A 21,688-nucleotide genomic window follows, 5' to 3' on the forward strand; every position below is an offset into this window, starting at 1 on the left:
AATGGGTTAATATATCATACAGAACCCCATATAGAACCCAGCTAATCTGCCGACACTGGAATGGGTTAATGTATCATACAGAACCCCAAATAGAACCCAGCTAATCTGCCGACACTGGAATGGGTTAATGTATCATACAGAACCCCATATAGAACCCAGCTAATCTGCCGACACTGGAATGGGTTAATGTATCATACAGAACCCCATATAGAACCCAGCTAATCTGCCGACACTGGAATGGGTTAATGTATCATACAGAACCCCATATAGAACCCAGCTAATCTGCCGACACTGGAATGGGTTAATGTATCATACAGAACCCCATATAGAACCCAGCTAATCTGCCGACACTGGAATGGGTTAATGTATCATACAGAACCCCATATAGAACCCAGCTAATCTGCCGACACTGGAATGGGTTAATATATCATACAGAACCCCATATAGAACCCAGCTAATCTGCCGACACTGGAATGGGTTAATGTATCATACAGAACCCCAAATAGAACCCAGCTAATCTGCCGACACTGGAATGGGTTAATGTATCATACAGAACCCCAAATAGAACCCAGCTAATCTGCCGACACTGGAATGGGTTAATGTATCATACAGAACCCCATATAGAACCCAGCTAATCTGCCGACACTGGAATGGGTTAATGTATCATACAGAACCCCATATAGAACCCAGCTAATCTGCCGACACTGGAATGGGTTAATATATCATACAGAACCCCATATAGAACCCAGCTAATCTGCCGACACTGGAATGGGTTAATATATCATACAGAACCCCATATAGAACCCAGCTAATCTGCCGACACTGGAATGGGTTAATATATCATACAGAACCCCATATAGAACCCAGCTAATCTGCCGACACTGGAATGGGTTAATGTATCATACAGAACCCCATATAGAACACAGCTAATCTGCCGACACTGGAATGGGTTAATGTATCATACAGAACCCCATATAGAACCCAGCTAATCTGCCGACACTGGAATGGGTTAATATATCATACAGAACCCCATATAGAACCCAGCTAATCTGCCGACACTGGAATGGGTTAATGTATCATACAGAACCCCATATAGAACCCAGCTAATATGCCGACACTGGAATGGGTTAATGTATCATACAGAACCCGATATAGAACCCAGCTAATCTGCCGACACTGGAATGGGTTAATGTATCATACAGAACCCCATATAGAACCCAGCTAATCTGCTGACACTGGAATGGGTTAATATATCATACAGAACCCCATATAGAACCCAGCTAATCTGCCGACACTGGAATGGGTTAATGTATCATACAGAACCCCATATAGAACCCAGCTAATCTGCCGACACTGGAATGGGTTAATATATCATACAGAACCCCATATAGAACCCAGCTAATCTGCCGACACTGGAATGGGTTAATGTATCATACAGAACCCCATATAGAACCCAGCTAATCTGCCGACACTGGAATGGGTTAATGTATCATACAGAACCCCAAATAGAACCCAGCTAATCTGCCGACACTGGAATGGGTTAATGTATCATACAGAACCCCAAATAGAACCCAGCTAATCTGCCAACACTGGAATGGGTTAATGTATCATACAGAACCCCATATAGAACCCAGCTAATCTGCCGACACTGGAATGGGTTAATATATCATACAGAACCCCATATAGAACCCAGCTAATCTGCCGACACTGGAATGGGTTAATGTATCATACAGAACCCCATATAGAACCCAGCTAATCTGCCGACACTGGAATTGGTTAATATATCATACAGAACCCCATATAGAACCCCGCTAATCTGCCGACACTGGAATGGGTTAATGTATCATACAGAACCCCAAATAGAACCCAGCTAATCTGCCGACACTGGAATGGGTTAATGTATCATACAGAACCCCATATAGAACCCAGCTAATCTGCCGACACTGGAATGGGTTAATATATCATACAGAACCCCATATAGAACCCAGCTAATCTGCCGACACTGGAATGGGTTAATGTATCATACAGAACCCCATATAGAACCCAGCTAATCTGCCGACACTGGAATGGGTTAATGTATCATACAGAACCCGATATAGAACCCAGCTAATCTGCCGACACTGGAATGGGTTAATGTATCATACAGAACCCCATATAGAACCCAGCTAATCTGCTGACACTGGAATGGGTTAATATATCATACAGAACCCCATATAGAACCCAGCTAATCGGCCGACACTGGAATGGGTTAATGTATCATACAGAACCCCATATAGAACCCAGCTAATCTGCCGACACTGGAATGGGTTAATATATCATACAGAACCCCATATAGAACCCAGCTAATCTGCCGACACTGGAATGGGTTAATGTATCATACAGAACCCCATATAGAACCCAGCTAATCTGCCGACACTGGAATGGGTTAATGTATCATACAGAACCCCAAATAGAACCCAGCTAATCTGCCGACACTGGAATGGGTTAATGTATCATACAGAACCCCAAATAGAACCCAGCTAATCTGCCAACACTGGAATGGGTTAATGTATCATACAGAACCCCATATAGAACCCAGCTAATCTACCGACACTGGAATGGGTTAATGTATCATACAGAACCCCATATAGAACCCAGCTAATCTGCCGACACTGGAATGGGTTAATGTATCATACAGAACCCCAAATAGAACCCAGCTAATTTGCCGACACTGGAATGGGTTAATGTATCATACAGAACCCCATATAGAACCCAGCTAATCTGCCGACACTGGAATGGGTTAATGTATCATACAGAACCCCATATAGAACCCAGCTAATCTGCCGACACTGGAATGGGTTAATGTATCATACAGAACCCCATATAGAACCCAGCTAATCTGCCAACACTGGAATGGGTTAATATATCATACAGAACCCCATATAGAACCCAGCTAATCTGCCGACACTGGAATGGGTTAATATATCATACAGAACCCCATATAGAACCCAGCTAATCTGCCAACACTGGAATGGGTTAATGTATCATACAGAACCCCATATAGAACCCAGCTAATCTACCGACACTGGAATGGGTTAATGTATCATACAGAACCCCATATAGAACCCAGCTAATCTGCCGACACTGGAATGGGTTAATGTATCATACAGAACCCCAAATAGAACCCAGCTAATCTGCCGACACTGGAATGGGTTAATGTATCATACAGAACCCCATATAGAACCCAGCTAATCTGCCAACACTGGAATGGGTTAATGTATCATACAGAACCCCATATAGAACCCAGCTAATTTGCCGACACTGGAATGGGTTAATGTATCATACAGAACCCCATATAGAACCCAGCTAATCTGCCGACACTGGAATGGGTTAATGTATCATACAGAACCCCATATAGAACCCAGCTAATCTGCCGACACTGGAATGGGTTAATGTATCATACAGAACCCCATATAGAACCCAGCTAATCTGCCGACACTGGAATGGGTTAATATATCATACAGAACCCCATATAGAACCCCGCTAATCTGCCGACACTGGAATGGGTTAATGTATCATACAGAACCCCAAATAGAACCCAGCTAATCTGCCGACACTGGAATGGGTTAATGTATCATACAGAACCCCAAATAGAACCCAGCTAATCTGCCGACACTGGAATGGGTTAATGTATCATACAGAACCCCAAATAGAACCCAGCTAATCTGCCGACACTGGAATGGGTTAATATATCATACAGAACCCCATATAGAACCCAGCTAATCTGCCGACACTGGAATGGGTTAATGTATCATACAGAACCCCATATAGAACCCAGCTAATCTGCCAACACTGGAATGGGTTAATGTATCATACAGAACCCCATATAGAACCCAGCTAATCTGCCGACACTGGAATGGGTTAATATATCATACAGAACCCCATATAGAAAGTCCTGGCAACAAATATAACAGGCGCAGTCAGCAATACTGGGACTTTATATCTATTGTGGGATTTATAAAGAACTGGAGCAATCACCATGGAAACCAATGGCATCCTGCCAATTGCTCCAATTCTAGAACTTAGCCACAGACCTGGATGCCGCCATGATCTATTAAACTGACTTCGTTTTCCCATAATTATGTCGGCTCAGGGAGGCATAGCGGCATATTGTGTGCCAGGGACTGCTAACCAGGGCACTGAAGGTATGTTACACTACATTTCCCATGATGACCTGCCAGGCTCATTATACATCTGCTGTGTCCAGCATCACTGGTTTATACCTATTGATTCAGCCTTCCGTTGAAACATTGTGGCACCAAAGCTGTTAATGTCTTGATTTTTCAGCCAAGCCATAATTTTGTCTATTCTCCATAAACTGTAAACTTTAACTGAACCCATTGATTGTCAGTCTTCATGTATGTCACAGTTTAGCCTGCTGGCTCCCAACTCTGTGACAAAGTCTGCCATGGGGAGTGTGGCTTAATGCACGTCTCCTCCATGTTGGTTTAGGAAATGACCATCCCCCAGTGGAAAAAGATTAGATTGTAAGCTCTGTGAGTAAAGCTGGATACCGTCTCCCCACCGCATATTTAAGATTAGATTGTAAGCTCTGTGGGTAAAACTGGGTACCGTCTCCCAGCAGGTATTAAAGATTAGATTGTAAGCTCTGTGGGTAAAGCTCAATACCATCTCCCAGCCAGGTATTAAAGATTAGATTGTAAGCTCTGTGTGTGTAAAAATCAGCACAGAACCAGTAAATATGAAAGTAGCTGTATTTAATACATTCCAGAATAAGTTGTAGAATATATTATGGCCTATAATATGATATTTTGTTGTCTCTGGCAATTAATGGAGAATATTCATGACTGAAGGTGAATTGGGATAAAAACCTTACATTTTAACAGTGAACACATTTTCTTAAACCAATTCAGAGCAGTTTGACAGAAACCAGGATTTTGCTCTTGCACACAGAGATCGAAAAATTAAAGATTCTGCACTATTTGTCCATTTCGTCACTTTTGGATGGCTGTGATTGGCTGGGAATGATTAGCCGATGTTTCTCAGCCTATCAGTGACTAAGTTAAGTCGACATGTTAATTCTGCTTTATCAATGCACTGAGCAAGGGGTGATCTCTGAGCCCTAGGGGTAGATGTTTTTTATCATATCCCTCCTATACAGATAGAAATTTGGGGAAACAGGGTTCAGAGAAACACTTAGCTATAATAATTCTCGCAACTTTTATGGTTGTGCGCATTAGAGTGATTCTGTACACATTAAATTTTAATTGGTATTTATTAGATGTATAACCCATTCATGTATAAATAAACCTGCTGTGCTGTCTAACACTGACTAACAAGCCGTTTCAGATGTAACCGGGATTATTATTATTATTATGAATCCTAAACATCTTTTAAAGATGTCTGTTTCGTGCGTTGAGCCAGAGAGGATTGTGCGCTGTGGTTAACACCATGTGAAAAACCTACAAAACACAGAATAAAGGCTGAACCAGCTGTGTTAACAGACATGCCACAAAAATAATTCTTTCCATTCAAGAGAGACACAGGTTAAACCTCCGTTAGGAATCCATCATATAGAATGAACTTCTAGCCAAACATTAAAGCCATTGCCGCAGTGGGATTTATTCAGGTAAACATGAATTTGGGAGAATCGGCAAGCGGATTCTACATCCTAGCCAAACTGGCGAGTTTGGAGAAATTCTCCCTATGGCAGTTTAGTTCTAAAATGTCAGTTTTCTGCAGTTCCCAGTTTAGTGATTGCCTATTTCTGGATCTTATTGCCAGCGAATATCTTACTGAGCAGCACTGGAAGGCTTAAAGTGGGCACCATCACTTACTTTATTTTGCTTTTTTATAATTTTTTGGGGTCTTTTTCATTTACATGTTTGCCAGGCTGTCCTGTCCTTGCCAGTGCATGTTTTGTAACTATCTTTAACCCTCATAGCGCTATGTGTATGTGTGCATGTACAACGCTTTAAAATGGATACACAAGTGTGCATGCACCCACCCTACTCTGATTTCTGAACATGCGCAGAGGACATTGCCCTGAACACAGAATGCCGTGGAGTTTAATGTTTCATATACTGCTCTTCTTATCCCACTAAGCACTTCAGAGGTGATAATTGGAGTGAGAGTTTGTCATTGCCTAAAAATGAACATTTACACAAGATGAGAATCCGATTTTTCCTTTTAGACGCATCCCTGCAGATCCGTGCAGATATAATGTAAAAAGAATAAGCATATCCTGCCCACATGAATATAGTTAGACACAACCTGTCGGATATTTGAAATGGTCAAAGAGGGGCGCGTTGTGATTAGGGGTGTGGCCATGGGAGGGACTATTGCAAGTCCTTTTAAATTACTAAGGGGACTTAGTACATAAAACACTAGGTACATAGCTTGTGCTGTGTCCATATATCCCAAAATCCTGATGAACGAGAATGGAAAAAGGGACAGAGGGGGGTTTGTCTTGAAGAGAAGTCAGTTGGGAGGTTTGGGCGAGAGTGGGACATCCCTTTAATCCACGTGATCCTGTTAATTGCTCTGCCACTTCTCACATTCTCATAATTCCACGCCTTAATCAAATCATCTCAATGATGGCAGATACGGATGGCTCGGATTGTAAAATCCATTCCTTTTTTCCTTTACTTTAATTAAAACCTTTGTTTTGCTTTATAGAACTCCGTCAGCCGTCTCGTTGATTGGTCTCTGGTTACGGATCTGTCTGCGCCAGTCTGTTAAGTTCCCTTTATAATGCTGTTTCCATCATTGTTGGGAAGTTTATGAAAGCTCATTGAGATTTGCTGAGCACCCATTGTGTGTTAGTGCAGGGATTGTCCCTACCTGAGATACAGTAACTGAGAATAGCTGGGATTCACTAATTAACTCACCATTTCATGAAGGAATTAAAATATTACTGTGTACTGTGCTATGCAGTGCTTTAAATAGTGTAAATATGTACTTTTTAATATCAGTGGGAGCAGTAAAGCCTAACAGTGATATAGAAAGGGTAGTAGATATCTGGAATAGCCTTCCAGTGGGAGCAGTAACAGTGATATAGAATGGTTGGTAGATACCTGGAATAGCCTTCCAGTGGGAGCAGTAACAGTGATATAGAAAGGGTAGTAGATACCTGGAATAGCCTTTCAGTGGGAGCAGTAACAGTGATATAGAAAGGGTAGTAGATACCTGGAATAGCCTTCCAGTGGGAGCAGTAACAGTGATATAGAAAGGGTAGTAGATACCTGGAATATCCTTCCAGTGGGAGCAGTAACAGTGATAAAGAAAGGGTAGTAGATACCTGGAATAGCAGTAAAGGTTAACAGTAACTTCAACCCTATAGATATAACACACTTTTATAAGAATAAAAGAGGGATATTATTGTATTTCATTTTTAATTACAAAATGTTTTTTGGCGTTTTAATGTCAAACTTAAGAATCTACAATAAGTTGAATATGTTGATTAAACAACAACCAAAGGTTGCATTTTGGGACAAAATTAACCTTTTTCTATCCATCCCATTATTGCATCAAATGGTGTGAGTTTAAATGAAGTTAATTATAGTCATTATAAAATTCAGGAGTTTTCTAGGGGTTGAGTGATTCAAAGTAATAAGCTCCCCTCCCACTGTGATTGTCACAACTTGTTCAGTAACCTCCATCAAAGGATTGCAGGCCAGGAAGCTGAAAATCTGGTTCTTACCGACCTCTGACCGTAACCTTTGACCTCTTATTAAATAGGAGTTCTATAAATCGGCGCTGCCAGACGTTATATTATTGGGATAATTCTAAAGGGATTGGCTGTGCAGTATGTGAGCCTTTGACACTAAAACCTTTTTTAAGTTGTAGACTAGCAGAGAATTATGGGCATTGTAGTCCAACAAGAGCTGAACAGACAAAACCACAAATAAAATGATTCCTGAGTTTGGATATGAGCCAGTGGGATGTCATTTCCTACACATTATGGAGTACGACAGAGGCAGACTCCTTAATCATTGCGGAATCAATAAAAATAAAATAATCAATAAAATGATTAAAAACAATGTAGTTCAGTAGCAGTAAATGTATCCATGTACAGCAGTGTAGCAAGACATACTATATCACAATGCTCCACTAACTAGTTTAGCTGCAGTCCCACACTAATAGTTGGGACATACCCACACATACCAGTGAGAGTCCCAGAACCGGAATTATTGTGTCTGTGTCCGTTAAGAGGGGTAGGTGCTTACATCTGTCTCCCTCAGTTCTTTCTTTCTGTTTAAATGTTTCTTTATTTTTAAATAATTAATTTCCCACCGAATTTGCATCATTTTTATTGTATTTTGGCGATTCCTTTGTTTAATCTGTGTTATTTGTTTTAGCCACTATTTCCTCTCTAGGTTTTGTCCAGAATTTTGACAAATCTTTTAGTAATCTGATACACAGAATGTGTTTAATGTCTCTCAACAAACATTTCGCACTGAGCACTCATTGTGCCTGACGTAATTCCCTAGATATTGTGCTCTTAATTCCCTGCATCTAATCTCCTAAAAACTTCGAAGGAAATTCAGTATTTCTTGTCCTTGAGAGCCAGATGTCCCAATGATCGGCGTGAACCAGGAACAGATACAACGAGTATATTTCTTTTAAATAAGACTTTCTATGGTCAGTATTTGGGCCATTACTGGTTCAGAAAGCCCCGCCACCCTATTAAAACATTCTGTAGCACATTAAACTTAAATTTCCCTCTTTTCCATCACTGAGGACAAGTTATCCCCTCAGCCTGTTGCTCCCACGCTGACATAATTTACAAGGAGGAAGAAGATGAGGCTGAGCGTAGGACCAGTGGCGTGCTGGTGTCATATGCCAGCACAGAATTCACATTAGCCAATCAAACCTCTTTTTCCAGACTAGCCAATGACACCCCGGTGAAATGGCTAGAGCAGTGTTTCATATTGAAATGCTGGACATACAGACTCCAGGCACCATGACCACTTCAAATCACTGAAGTGATTATGGTACTTGTAGTAACCCTTTAAGTGAATGGCTTTCTAAAAAAGCTAGACATTTTATGGAATCAATAAGGGGATTTCACATTAATGGCCAAAAAAAGCTGTGCTACAGATCAGACAAGTTGTAGAATTTTTCCAATTCACCTATTTTAAAGTAATATATTCAGTTACTTCTTCAATTCCTATTTTAGAGAGTAAACCCCCAAAGCTGTGCGTTATTAATACTGAACTTTGTAGTTTGGAATGAACAGAAAATGGGCCACGGTCCCCCCTAAATAGGCCAGGACCCTTTCCTGAAAACCCATTACATTAGACAGTGTTGCCAAGTGTGAATCTGGGAGCAGAATGCCGGACGTGGCTCTCTCCCTTACTCCAATCTGTGTCAAGGAAGATGTTTTGCAGACAAAATAAACTAGGATCCAGATAAAAAGCGTCAGACAATGATTCGTCAAGACAGGAATTCTCAGCACATTCAGAGTGACTGGTCTTCCAAAGGACCCGTCTGCATTGAGAAATTCCTTCGACACTAAGTGTGTTTTATTAGAAGTTCTAAATATCTAATGAGCTGGTTTTCTGTTGCCAATAAAAATGTCACGTGTCTGGTGCATATCCCTGCACTCCTCATTTTCCAGATAATGGTCACCCAGCCGCCCCAAGCGTTTTGCTTGGCTTTTACTGCAGGAATTTGCACCGTAATTAAAAAGGACAGAAATCTGTGAAAATGCCACTGAATACTTTATTTGGCAAATTAAACACAGAATAATTGTTCTTCCCATTACCTCATCTTAGCCACTGTAAATTAATTGTAAGAATAATCTATTTGTCCTAACATGTATGTGCAAAGATATGCAATTTGGCATAAAACATTCAGCCAGTTCCTACTTATTTTACTTAGTAAAATCCTATTCAATGTGTGAATTGTCAGGCATTGATTGAAAATGTCAATGTCTCGTTTTAGGCTACCGTAGAATTACTGAATACATTGTTAAATTCAGTTCACTATTATGGACAAAAACTTGAAATTTAAATTCCATTTCCAACTTGGTCTGCTAGTGTGCCGTTATATGTGCCATGCCGCCCAAATCTCCTGATTCCCTCTGGACAGTCCTGATCTGGCACCTGTGATCTGTAATGTCCAGTATTAGGCAATGTGCACATACACAGGCAGCTACTGTGCTCCATTGCCCACTGCACAGCATGTGCCCGAATGTGCCAGGCTGCTAATCCAGAGAGCTTTGAGGTGTGTTTCACCTCTCTCCTGTTTCTGTTAGAGAAACCCAAATAATTTAGCTGGCTGACTATCCAGTATAAAGGTTCTTTCCATTCTCCGAATATTTCCTATTCCCTTCGGCGCCACTCACATGTTGCATGGACATGTTCCCTCACCCCATCCCTGCAGCCTCCATTATCATTATTTACAGCAGGGAGTTTTCAGTATATTCTGAACTACAGGTCCCATAAGGCTGGAACCGATATGTCTGCCCACCCTTTTTGTTGACGTTTCATTGTCCAATTGTTTGTGATTATGGAGTTTTTCTTTGTTTTATTCTTGGGTCACTGCTTGTATTAGAATTTATATAGTAAGGGGGCAGGTAAAGGTTTGACACACAAAACTGGGTGTTTCTGTGTTTTCTGTGGCGACTGTGCACGGGCACGGGCACAAAAATGTTTCTGAAATGTCGCTTTCTTCGTCTCTGCTCCAAATAGCAAATCCATTTGGTGCCGAGTGACAGTGCCCCGCTGCTCAATCTGTCACATCTACACAGGCAGACAGGGAGCTGGCCGGTCACATGCTTTACTTTACTAGGGTTTCAGCCCTCCAATAGTTTAATACCGCAGAGCTTTTAATGTTTGATGATTCAAGTAGTGATTGTGCCGGGTCTTTTATAGTCTACGCATTGCCTCCTGAGTTACAGATACAAAGCTTGGAGCAGCCGCTGGAACCAGCATCCTAACTAAGGGGTGAACAATAGACAACACCCACAGCCATTAAAACTGGACAGAACCCTTTTAAAGAACTTTTATTGAAAAAGCAGATTGATACTTATATATTTTAAACAGGTCTTGAAGGAAGACTGAGATACATAAACTAGCATATATTCTGGGAAAATAATGGCATGGGGGAACCAATAAACCATGATTTGAAGGTTGATCTTCTAGATCAGATTTCACATGGCATTATTTTTATACACTTACAATATACCATCCCGCCCGGCCTATTCTCGGGGACCTTACTAATTAATTGAAACCTATTGCACATATGAAAAAACCTTGTATTACTTTACTGAGAGGGTAGTGGATGCATGGAATAGCCTTCCAGCTGAAGTGGTAGAGGTTAACACAGTGAAGGAGTCTAAGCATGCGTGGGATAGGCATAAGGCTATCCTAACTATAAGATAAGGCCAGGGACTAATAAAAGTATTTAGAAAATTGGGCAGACTAGATGGGCCGAATGGTTCTTATCTGCCGTCACATTCTATATTTCTAAACATCACACAAAGGGGAATGGTATCAGGCCCTGTGCTCTCTCACTGTGCTCCATAATAGACATTTAGGCTTGCACCGTTCCTAGGTCATCCCTCACTCAGGTGGCCCTCTATAGCAAGGGCATCTCTGGGTTCTAGATGAAGTAAGAGAAGCGTATATGACTCACCTGTAGGTCAGGTCCAAGAAATGAGATCCTTTTCTATTTAAATTGTTTCTCATTTGTTGGAAAAGACCAGTTGTAATCAGAATTCCTTCAGTTATTCACTAAAGTCTAAATATCTGAGAATTCAAAGTGAATTTCAAGCCTTCAGCTAAAATAAGAACATTGAAAAAATAATATCCAGCTAGGTTATCAGTTGGGTCTGAAATCTCTGACAATTCACACTTTACTTATTAAGCCTGTAAACTCCAAATTGTAACACATTAAAATCCAAATGGAAAAATGCAAAAGCAGACGATATGGAAAGGTTCTCAAACTCAGGTTCTGTTAAAGAGAAACTAGTTTTACCAAAATAATTAGCTTAATATACCAGTTTTGGTGTATAGATCATGCTCCTGCAGTCTCGCTGCTCAGTTCTCTGACATTTAGGAGTTAAATCAGTTTGTTTATGCAGCCTTAGCCACACCTCCCTGCATGTGACTTGCACAGCCTTCCTAAACACTTCCTGCAAAGAGTCATCTTATGTTTACACTTCCTTTATTGTAAATTCTGTTTAATTTAGAATGTCTTATCTCCTGCTCTGTGAATAATTAAGCAGTGAAACTGCAGGGGAATGATCTATACACTAAAACTGCTTTCTTTAGCTAAAGATGTTTTGATGACTATAGTGTCCTTTTAATGTCAGCCGTTTAGCCTTTGGGATTTTAATTTACTACAAATCAAAATTCAGTGAATAAAGACTGTCTTCACAGTATTATATATACACGTGTGAACACTGATTGCCCTGATGTCGGTTTATCTCTTATTCATTGTTTATTTTTAAATCTCTGAATTGATTTAATCTTTCCCCAGCTCCAATGTATATTAAAGGGTTAGTCCGAGGGTTAGTCCAAGCACCATGACCCTTTGAGTGATTTGAAGTGGTCATGGTGCCTGGAATCTGTATGTGCAGCATTTCGCTGTGAAACACTGAACATATGATGTTTAACCTCATGGCTGCCAGAAGTGTAACTTGACCTCCAGCTGTGTCATATGGTGTTATTAGTCGGTTAAAGGTACCTTGGGTTTCAGCAGGAACCCAAGTAAGAGGGCAACCTATTCCCAAATAATTTGCCCTAATGCCGGCGCATCACGATGGCATCATAACCGCTACAGTGTGCTGTACGGGGCTTGTATTGGTTCTGATGTTAGGAGGAATACTTTCAGAGGCTAAGCAAGCAGCGAGAACAAGAACCGGGTCCAGTGTTTTCTTGTGAAATCAGTTGCTGGCAAGTATTGGTTCTGTGGGAAAGATTTCTTAATGTATCGCTAACAGGCAAGTTTGGCAAAGTTCCAAAAAGCAATCACCATGGAAACCATCTATCTGCAGAATGGAAAAGGCTCCAATTTTATAACTTTCTTTTTGCTTGCTGTGGGATGTGGGTTTAATAATGCCCCCTACAGGAGCCGCACATTCATTGTGTTTGTATTGTGTTTACAGGCTGGGGACAAGCATTACCACCCGAGCTGCGCACGATGCAGCAGGTGCAAGCAAATGTTTACCGAAGGAGAAGAAATGTACCTGCAAGGTAAGATATTACTCTGGGCCTCACCGTGCCAGGATGTGCCTCGCCAACAGCACGGATCTTTCCTCTCTGCAGTCGGCACCCTCCAACAGCTGCTATACAACCCATATCACCCTCCTACTCTGGCTGAAGACATTCTAAAACTGACTGTTCACTTGCTGCCTAATATATCGCACCCCTTAACATTGTAGCAATATAATCAGTGTTATTCGCTTCACCTGGCAGTGAGTTTAAATGGAAACTATAGTGTCAGGAAAACAAACATCGTCTTCCTGTCTGGTGGACAGCCACTAGTTACCCCTAGCAGGTAATTATTGCAGTTTGATAAAATAATGACATGCTCAGTGGTAAGTGATGGGACACTGCACCCAGACCCCTTCAATAAGCTAAAGTGGTCTGGGTGTCTATATTGTCCCTTTAATGTTGTGGCTGATCAGTGTGTCAGTGTCAAAAACGCCATCCATGGTTTGACTCATACAACAGGGGAACATGTATGTTACCTAAAATTCCATCCGCATACAGGTTAATAAGAGAGGAACAGATAGGCATTGTATTAAAAACACCATCTTCCCCTCCCATCTCTGACAGTAATAATGTTTACATTCCCTGGATGTAGCCACCCCACTCACATCTCTGACAGTGATAATGTTTACATTCCCTGGGTAGAAAGATCTTTAGCATGTAGCCCCCAATCTCTGACAGTGATAATGTTTACATTCTCTGGGTAGAAAGATCTTTAGCATGTAGCCCCCAATCTCTGACAGTCATAATGTTTACATTTCCTGGACACAGAGATCTTTAGCATGTAGCCCACCTCTCCCACCCATCTCTGACAGTAATAATGTTTGCAGCCCCTGGATACAGAGTTACTTAACGTGTAGCCCCCCATCTCTGACAGTAATAATGTTTGCAGCCCCTGGATACAGAGTTACTTAACGTGTAGCCCCCCATCTCTGACAGTAATAATGTTTACATTCCCTGGATACAGACATCCTTTGCGTGTAGCCCCCCCCCTCTGACAGTAATAATGTTTACATTCCCTGGATAGAGAGATCCTTAGCATGTCCCCCCTCCCCCCCCCCCATCTCTGACCGTAATAATGTTTACATTTCCTGGGTACAGAGTTCCTTAACGTGTAGCCCCCCATCTCTGACAGTAATAATGTTTACATTCCCTGGATACAGACATCCTTTGCGTGTAGCCCCCATCTCTGACAGTAATAATGTTTACATTCCCTGGATAGAGAGATCCTTAGCATGTTCCGCCCCCCCCCCCCCATGTCTGACAGTAATAATGTTTACATTTCCTGGATAGAAAGATCTTTAGCATGTAGCCCCCCATCTCTGACAGTAATAATATTCACATTCCCTGTATACAGAGATCCTTTGCGTGTAGCCCCCCATATCTGACAGTAATAATATTCACATTCCCTGTATACAGAGATCCTTTGCGTGTAGCCCCCCATATCTGACAGTAATCATGTACACTCCCTGGGTTTGGCTTTTGTTCCTGTGATAATTGCATTGGCCGCAGCCAGCTCATTGTCCACGGATTCTGTATGTTTTAGTGCAAAAATATTTCTTCCTTATTTACCCTGTTTGCTTATTTCTGCTCATTCTCTTTCTTTTTAACCCATGATTTGCCCATCAGTGTTAGTTTCCTCGACTTAGTGTTTTAACCCTGACTCTAATATCAAATGAGTAAAAACTGTATGATGTTACAATGGGCGGTAAATATTGTAATACTGTATTGTCAGCCCACTTGGTTTATTTGCTATTATAAACCCTTCTAAAGGTCATTGAGATGCAATCCCAGCCACCTGCAGGGTAGATTAGTTTCCCTCTGTCTGGGATCTTGAGTGGACACATTAGTCAATGATTGGGTGCCCAGTTTGGCCAAACGGGTAATGCAGAGCTGCTACTGAACTTAGGAACCATAAACTGAAAATTAAAACTGATTTGCAATGTGCCTTGAAATTCAGGATTTTAGTAAACAGACCCCTAGGGTAACCCACAGGGTGTTTTGTCCTATCCTTCAAAGCATTCTTCGATAGAGCTAAATATATTCCTGGTGTCTGCTCAGATACAGTTGTATATTCAGGAAATTACCAGCTGAGAGTCTCTGGAAACAAAAATATTCTCAGAACTAAATAAGTTACTTCTAGACTGTGACCATTAGCTAACCTTACACCGTACAGTCCCCCTGTCCATGGAGACCTGTCCAGCACCGTGAGATCATCCTCCTAGCCGTAGAACTTGGCTAATCTGCGACTTGCCCAGAAACCTGCAGTGGAAACTTATGGAACGGACTGTTGGTTATCCCAAAATTATCTACCGTAATTGGTAAATCCTGTTTGTCTGTAATCAGTCTGCACTCTAATCATCTCTTAATTACCAATAAATGTCATCATAGTAGCCTAATATGTCTCTTATATTACTGTTTTTATACTTTTTATAACTTGTTTATCCACCAAGTAAACAATAATCGAGTATATACTGTGCTAAATAATTAGTTTGTATCAAAGTAATCAATAATGTTGAATTATGTGAATAGGGGCTGCTTCTGTTTTTAGGATCTTAATTTTCCTATGATTCCTCCTAAAGGTTAAAAATCATAAAAAGTATATACCAGTATGAATTACATTCAGATACCCCATTTGTGCTTTTGGGAATGCATTTGATATTTTGTGTCAGCTTTTAATTCATCTAAATATAAAAAAAAGACATAAATAAAAAAACTACAAATAATATCAAAATTATTTTGAAAGTTGGGTACAATAACTAAATAATCTCAAATGTTAAAAAAAGTAAGTGGCAGCAATATAGACAAAATACTTTCTAAATATAAAATAAATTGTTAAAAATAAGAATAAACACATGAATAATGTACAAGCCACACTGTGTGCACTTTGAACTTACAAACCCTTAATGTATATACCCTTGTATATATTATTATTATTATTTATATAAAACTAACTTATTCTGCAGTACTTTATAATATTATGAAGGAGGAGGAGATGTAATAATAAATACTGCAACAATTACACACTTTTACAGGTACAATAGGATGACGAGGACCCTGCTCAAAGGAGCTTACAATCTAGAGGATGTGGGGTATAAAAACACAGTAAGAAAGGCAGAGCGTTTTATAGGCTAATCAGCTCCTACAGATCACCTGCCTTTCATTTAAATAGTAATATTGGTAAGATAATAATAATCTGGCCTTTTTACAGTGACTACTGACCGGCGTACAGTGACTAATCACCATAAGGAATCCTGGCTATGGTCAATATGTAAAAATGTAATAAATAACAGTGCAATGTTCCAAGCTGGCTATAAACAGCCTGTGAGGAAAAAGTGTACTGGTCATCAGTGATTAAAGGGTTAAGGTAGCCATGATAATCCAGTTTTTTGTGTCTGGGGCCCTGTATTTGCTTACTTTGAAACGAGTGTGGCCGGATGGGTTTATTTTTCCCAGGCCCATCCCAGCTGCGTTGAAATGTTAAGACTAGTGAACTCGAAGGGTCCTAGATAACTTGGCTGCGCTACGAGCATCGCATGACCACTAAAACATGTTTACAGAAACCGTGCAAACTGATCACTATTTTACACACTGCTAAAGGGGTTTCTTTCTTTTTCTTTTTGTACATTTTCTTTTTGTTGTGTATTTCTACATTCACAGATGATTGACGAAATGGTAGTACACACATAGGTATTATAGATATGACACAGGAAAAAGCATCATTAAGTAGACTAGCACATTGCGGATTGTACATTTGTAAATACTAACAATGCTTGAGACTAAGCCAGTGTCTTTCTGAACAGGAATCTAGGGGGTCTATGTGGTATTCAGGATGGTCTTTCATTGATTTTTGTACCTTTGAAAGTAAATGGATGCAAAGTACAGACAAACACTGTTGTTTCTGTTGCTGATTGAGTTAACGTTTATAAAAACCTGTCATATTGGGTAATTCATTTTCTAACTCATGCATGTCAGTGTGCTCTCACTGCGCAGCTTGACAGGTGCTGACGGAGCTAAAACACATATGCCTTTCTAAAGAGAAAGGAGATAATAATTGGTAAGTTACCTGCTTATAAACACAATCGTGAATTCTACTTATAATGCTCAGTCCCATGTATTATGTCCTAAACAAGAGGTCTTATCTATGTGATATGAAAAATGTCATACTGAGAAATTACCTACTTTCTGCGTGCTAAGGGAGAGATCCCACCTACTGCGGGCTATGGGAGAGATCCCACCTACTGCGGGCTATGGGAGAGATCCCACCTACTGCGAGCTAAGGGATAGATCCCTCCTACTATGTGCTAAGGGAGAGATCCCACCTACTGCGGGCTAAGGGAGAGATCCCGCCTACTGCGAGCTAAGAGATAGATCCCTCCTACTATGTGCTAAGGGAGAGATCCCGCCTACTGCGAGCTAAAGGATAGATCCCTCCTACTATGTGCTAAGGGAGAGATCCCGCCTACTGCGAGCTAAGGGATAGATCCCTCCTACTATGTGCTAAGGGAGAGATCCCACCTACTGCGAGCTAAGGGATAGATCCCTCCTACTATGTGCTAAGGGAGAGATCCCGCCTACTGCGAGCTAAGGGATAGATCCCTCCTACTATGTGCTAAGGGAGAGATCCCACCTACTGTGGGCTATGGGAGAGATCCCACCTACTATGTGCTAAGGGAGAGATCCCACCTACTGCAGGCTATGGGAGAGATCCCACCTACTATGTGCTAAGGGAGAGATCCCACCTACTATGTGCTAAGGGAGAGATCCCACCTACTGCGGGCTAAGGGAGAGATCCCGCCTACTGCGAGCTAAGGGATAGATCCCTCCTACTATGTGCTAAGGGAGAGATCCCGCCTACTGCGAGCTAAGGGATAGATCCCTCCTACTATGTGCTAAGGGAGAGATCCCGCCTACTGCGAGCTAAGGGATAGATCCCTCCTACTATGTGCTAAGGGAGAGATCCCACCTACTGCGAGCTAAGGGATAGATCCCTCCTACTATGTGCTAAGGGAGAGATCCCGCCTACTGCGAGCTAAGGGATAGATCCCTCCTACTATGTGCTAAGGGAGAGATCCCACCTACTGCGGGCTATGGGAGAGATCCCACCTACTGCGGGCTATGGGAGAGATCCCACCTACTGCGGGCTATGGGAGAGATCCCACCTACTATGTGCTAAGGGAGAGATCCCACCTACTGCAGGCTATGGGAGAGATCCCACCTACTATGTGCTAAGGGAGAGATCCCACCTACTATGTGCTAAGGGAGAGATCCCACCTACTGCGGGCTAAGGGAGAGATCCCACCTACTATGTGCTAAGGGAGAGATCCCACCTACTATGTGCTAAGGGAGAGATCCCACCTACTGCGGGCTAAGGGAGAGATCCCACCTACTGTGGGCTAAGGGATAGATCCCTCCTACTATGTGCTAAGGGAGAGATCCCTCCTACTGCGGGCTAAGGGAGAGATCCCTCCTACTATGTGCTAAGGGAGAGATCCCTCCTACTATGTGCTAAGGGAGAGATCCCTCCTACTATGTGCTAAGGGAGAGATCCCTCCTACTGCAGGCTAAGGGAGAGATCCCACCTACTGTGGGCTAAGGGGGAGATTCCACCTACTGCGTGCTAAGGGAGAGATCCCACCTACTGCGTGCTAAGGGAGAGATCCCTCCTCCTACTGCATGCTAAGGGAGATTCCCAGCTACTGCAGGCTATGGGAGAGATCCCAGCTACTGGGGGCTAAGGGAGAGATCGCAGCTACTGCGGGCTAAGAGAGAGATCCCTCCTCCTACTGCGTGCTATGGGAGAGATCCCTCCTCCTACTGCGTGTTATGGGAGAGATCCCGCCTACTGCGAGCTAAGGGATAGATCCCTCCTACTATGTGCTAAGGGAGAGATCCCACCTACTGCGTGCTAAGGGAGAGATCCCACCTACTGCGGGCTAAGGGAGAGATCCCGCCTACTGCGAGCTAAGGGATAGATCCCTCCTACTATGTGCTAAGGGAGAGATCCCACCTACTGCGGGCTATGGGAGAGATCCCACCTACTATGTGCTAAGGGAGAGATCCCACCTACTGCGGGCTGAGGGAGAGATCCCGCCTACTGCGGGCTAAGGGATAGATCCCACCTACTATGTGCTAAGGGAGAGATCCCACCTACTGCGGGCTAAGGGAGAGATCGCACCTACTATGTGCTAAGGGAGAGATCCCACCTACTATGTGCTAAGGGAGAGATCCCACCTACTATGTGCTAAGGGAGAGATCCCACCTACTGCGGGCTAAGGGAGAGATCCCACCTACTGTGGGCTAAGGGATAGATCCCTCCTACTATGTGCTAAGGGAGAGATCCCTCCTACTGCGGGCTCAGGGAGAGATCCCTCCTAGTATGTGCTAAGGGAGAGATCCCTCCTACTATGTGCTAAGGGAGAGATCCCTCCTACTATGTGCTAAGGGAGAGATCCCTCCTCCTGCAGGCTAAGGGAGAGATCCCACCTACTGTGGGCTAAGGGGGAGATTCCACCTACTGCGTGCTAAGGGAGAGATCCCACCTACTGCATGCTAAGGGAGATTCCAAGCTACTGCGGGCTATGGGAGAGATCCCAGCTACTGGGGGCTAAGTGAGAGATCGCAGCTACTGCGGGCTAAGAGAGAGATCCCTCCTCCTACTGCGTGCTATGGGAGAGATCCCTCCTCCTACTGCGTGTTATGGGAGAGATCCCTCCTCCTACTGCATGCTATGGGAGAGATCCCTCCTCCCACTGCGTGCTAAGGGAGAGATCCCACCTACTGCGTGCTAAGGGAGAGATCCCACCTACTGTGTGCTAAGAGATGAATCCCTCCTACTGCGTGCTAAGGGAGAGATCCCAGCTACTGCGGGCTATGGGAGAGATCCCTCCTCCTACTGCGTGCTAAGGGAGAGATCCCAGCTACTGCGGGCTATGGGAGAGATCCCAGCTACTGCGGGCTATGGGAGAGATCCCAGCTACTGCGGGCTAAGAGAGAGATCCCTCCTCCTACTGCGTGCTAAGGGATAGATCCCTCCTACTGCGTGCTAAGGGAGAGATCCCACCTACTGCGTGCTAAGAGAGAGATCCCACCAACTGCGTGCTAAGGGATGAATCCCTCCTACTGCGTGCTAAGGGAGAGATCCCAGCTACTGCGTGCTAAGGGAGAGATCCCACCTACTGCATGCTAAGGGATAGATCCCTCCTACTGCGTGCTAAGGGAGTGATCCCTCCTACTGCGTGCTAAGGGAGAGATCCCTCCTACTGCGGGCTAAGGGAGAGACGCCACCTTCTGCGGGCTATGGGAGAGATCTCACCTACTGCGAGCTATGGGAGAGATCCCACCTACTGCGAGCTATGGGAGAGATCCCACCTACTGCAGGCTATGGGAGAGATCCCACCTACTGCGTGCTAAGGGAGAGATCCCTCCTACTGCGGGCTAAGGGAGAGATCCCACCTACTGCGAGCTATGGGAGAGATCCCACCTACTGCGAGCTATGGGAGAGATCCCACCTACTGCAGGCTATGGGAGAGATCCCACCTACTGCGGGCTAAGGGAGAGATCCCTCCTACTGCGGGCTAAGGGAGAGATCCCTCCTACTGCGTGCTAAGGGAGAGATCCCACCTACTGTGTGCTATGGGAGAGATCCCTCCTACTGCGGGCTAAGGGATAGATCCCTAGTACTGCGGGCTAAGGGATAGATCCCTCCTACTGCGTGCTAAAGGAGAGATCCCACCTACTGTGGGCTAAGGGAGAGATCCCACCTACTTTGGGCTAAGGGAGAGATCCCACCTACTGTGGGCTAAGGGAGAGATCCCTCCTACTGCGGGCTAAGGGATCTATCCCTGCGTGCTAAGGGAGAGATCCCACCTACTGCAGGCTAAGGGATAGATCCCACCTACTGTGGGCTATGGGAGAGATCCCACCTACTGTGTGCTAAGAGAGAGATCCCGCCTACTGCGTGCTAATGGAGAGATCCCACCAACTGCGTGCTAAAGGAGAGATCCCTCCTTCTACTGCGGGCTAAGGGATAGATCCCACCTACTGCGTGCTAAGGGATAGATCCCACCTACTGCGTGCTAAGGGATAGATCCCACCTACTGCGTGCTAATGGAGAGATCCCTCCTACTGCATGCTAAGGGATAGATCCCACCTACTGCGTGCTAAGGGAGAGATCCCAGCTACTGCGGGCTATGGGAGAGATCCCACCTACTGCATGCTAAGGGATAGATCCCAGCTACTGCGTGCTAATGGAGAGATCCCACCAACTGCGTGCTAAGGGATAGATCCCACCTACTGCGTGCTAAGGGATAGATCCCACCTACTGTGTGCTAAGGGAGAGATCCTAAACTTAAAAAAATAAAGTAAACGCTTAAACTTACCTCTGTTCCAGCACGTTGGCCAAGTTCTCCCTCTTTGTTTAGTGAGTGGACTTTCTTTATCATACTATATGGTTACTCATACAT

General features: G+C 43.3%; 1 protein-coding gene across 1 annotated transcript in view; it reads left to right on the forward strand.

Moving 5' to 3' along the window:
* Positions 1-21,688, forward strand: part of ABLIM1 (actin binding LIM protein 1) — a 207,104-nt gene that overhangs the window by 125,622 nt on the left and 59,794 nt on the right. Inside the window, exon 7 of the mRNA XM_063434108.1 lies at positions 13,118-13,205. Within this exon, the coding sequence (XP_063290178.1) occupies positions 13,118-13,205 (88 nt within the window). The remainder of the gene's footprint in view (positions 1-13,117; positions 13,206-21,688) is intronic.

The sequence above is a fragment of the Pelobates fuscus genome, chromosome 10 (genome assembly GCF_036172605.1).
Source record: "Pelobates fuscus isolate aPelFus1 chromosome 10, aPelFus1.pri, whole genome shotgun sequence".
Classification (NCBI taxonomy): domain Eukaryota; kingdom Metazoa; phylum Chordata; class Amphibia; order Anura; family Pelobatidae; genus Pelobates; species Pelobates fuscus.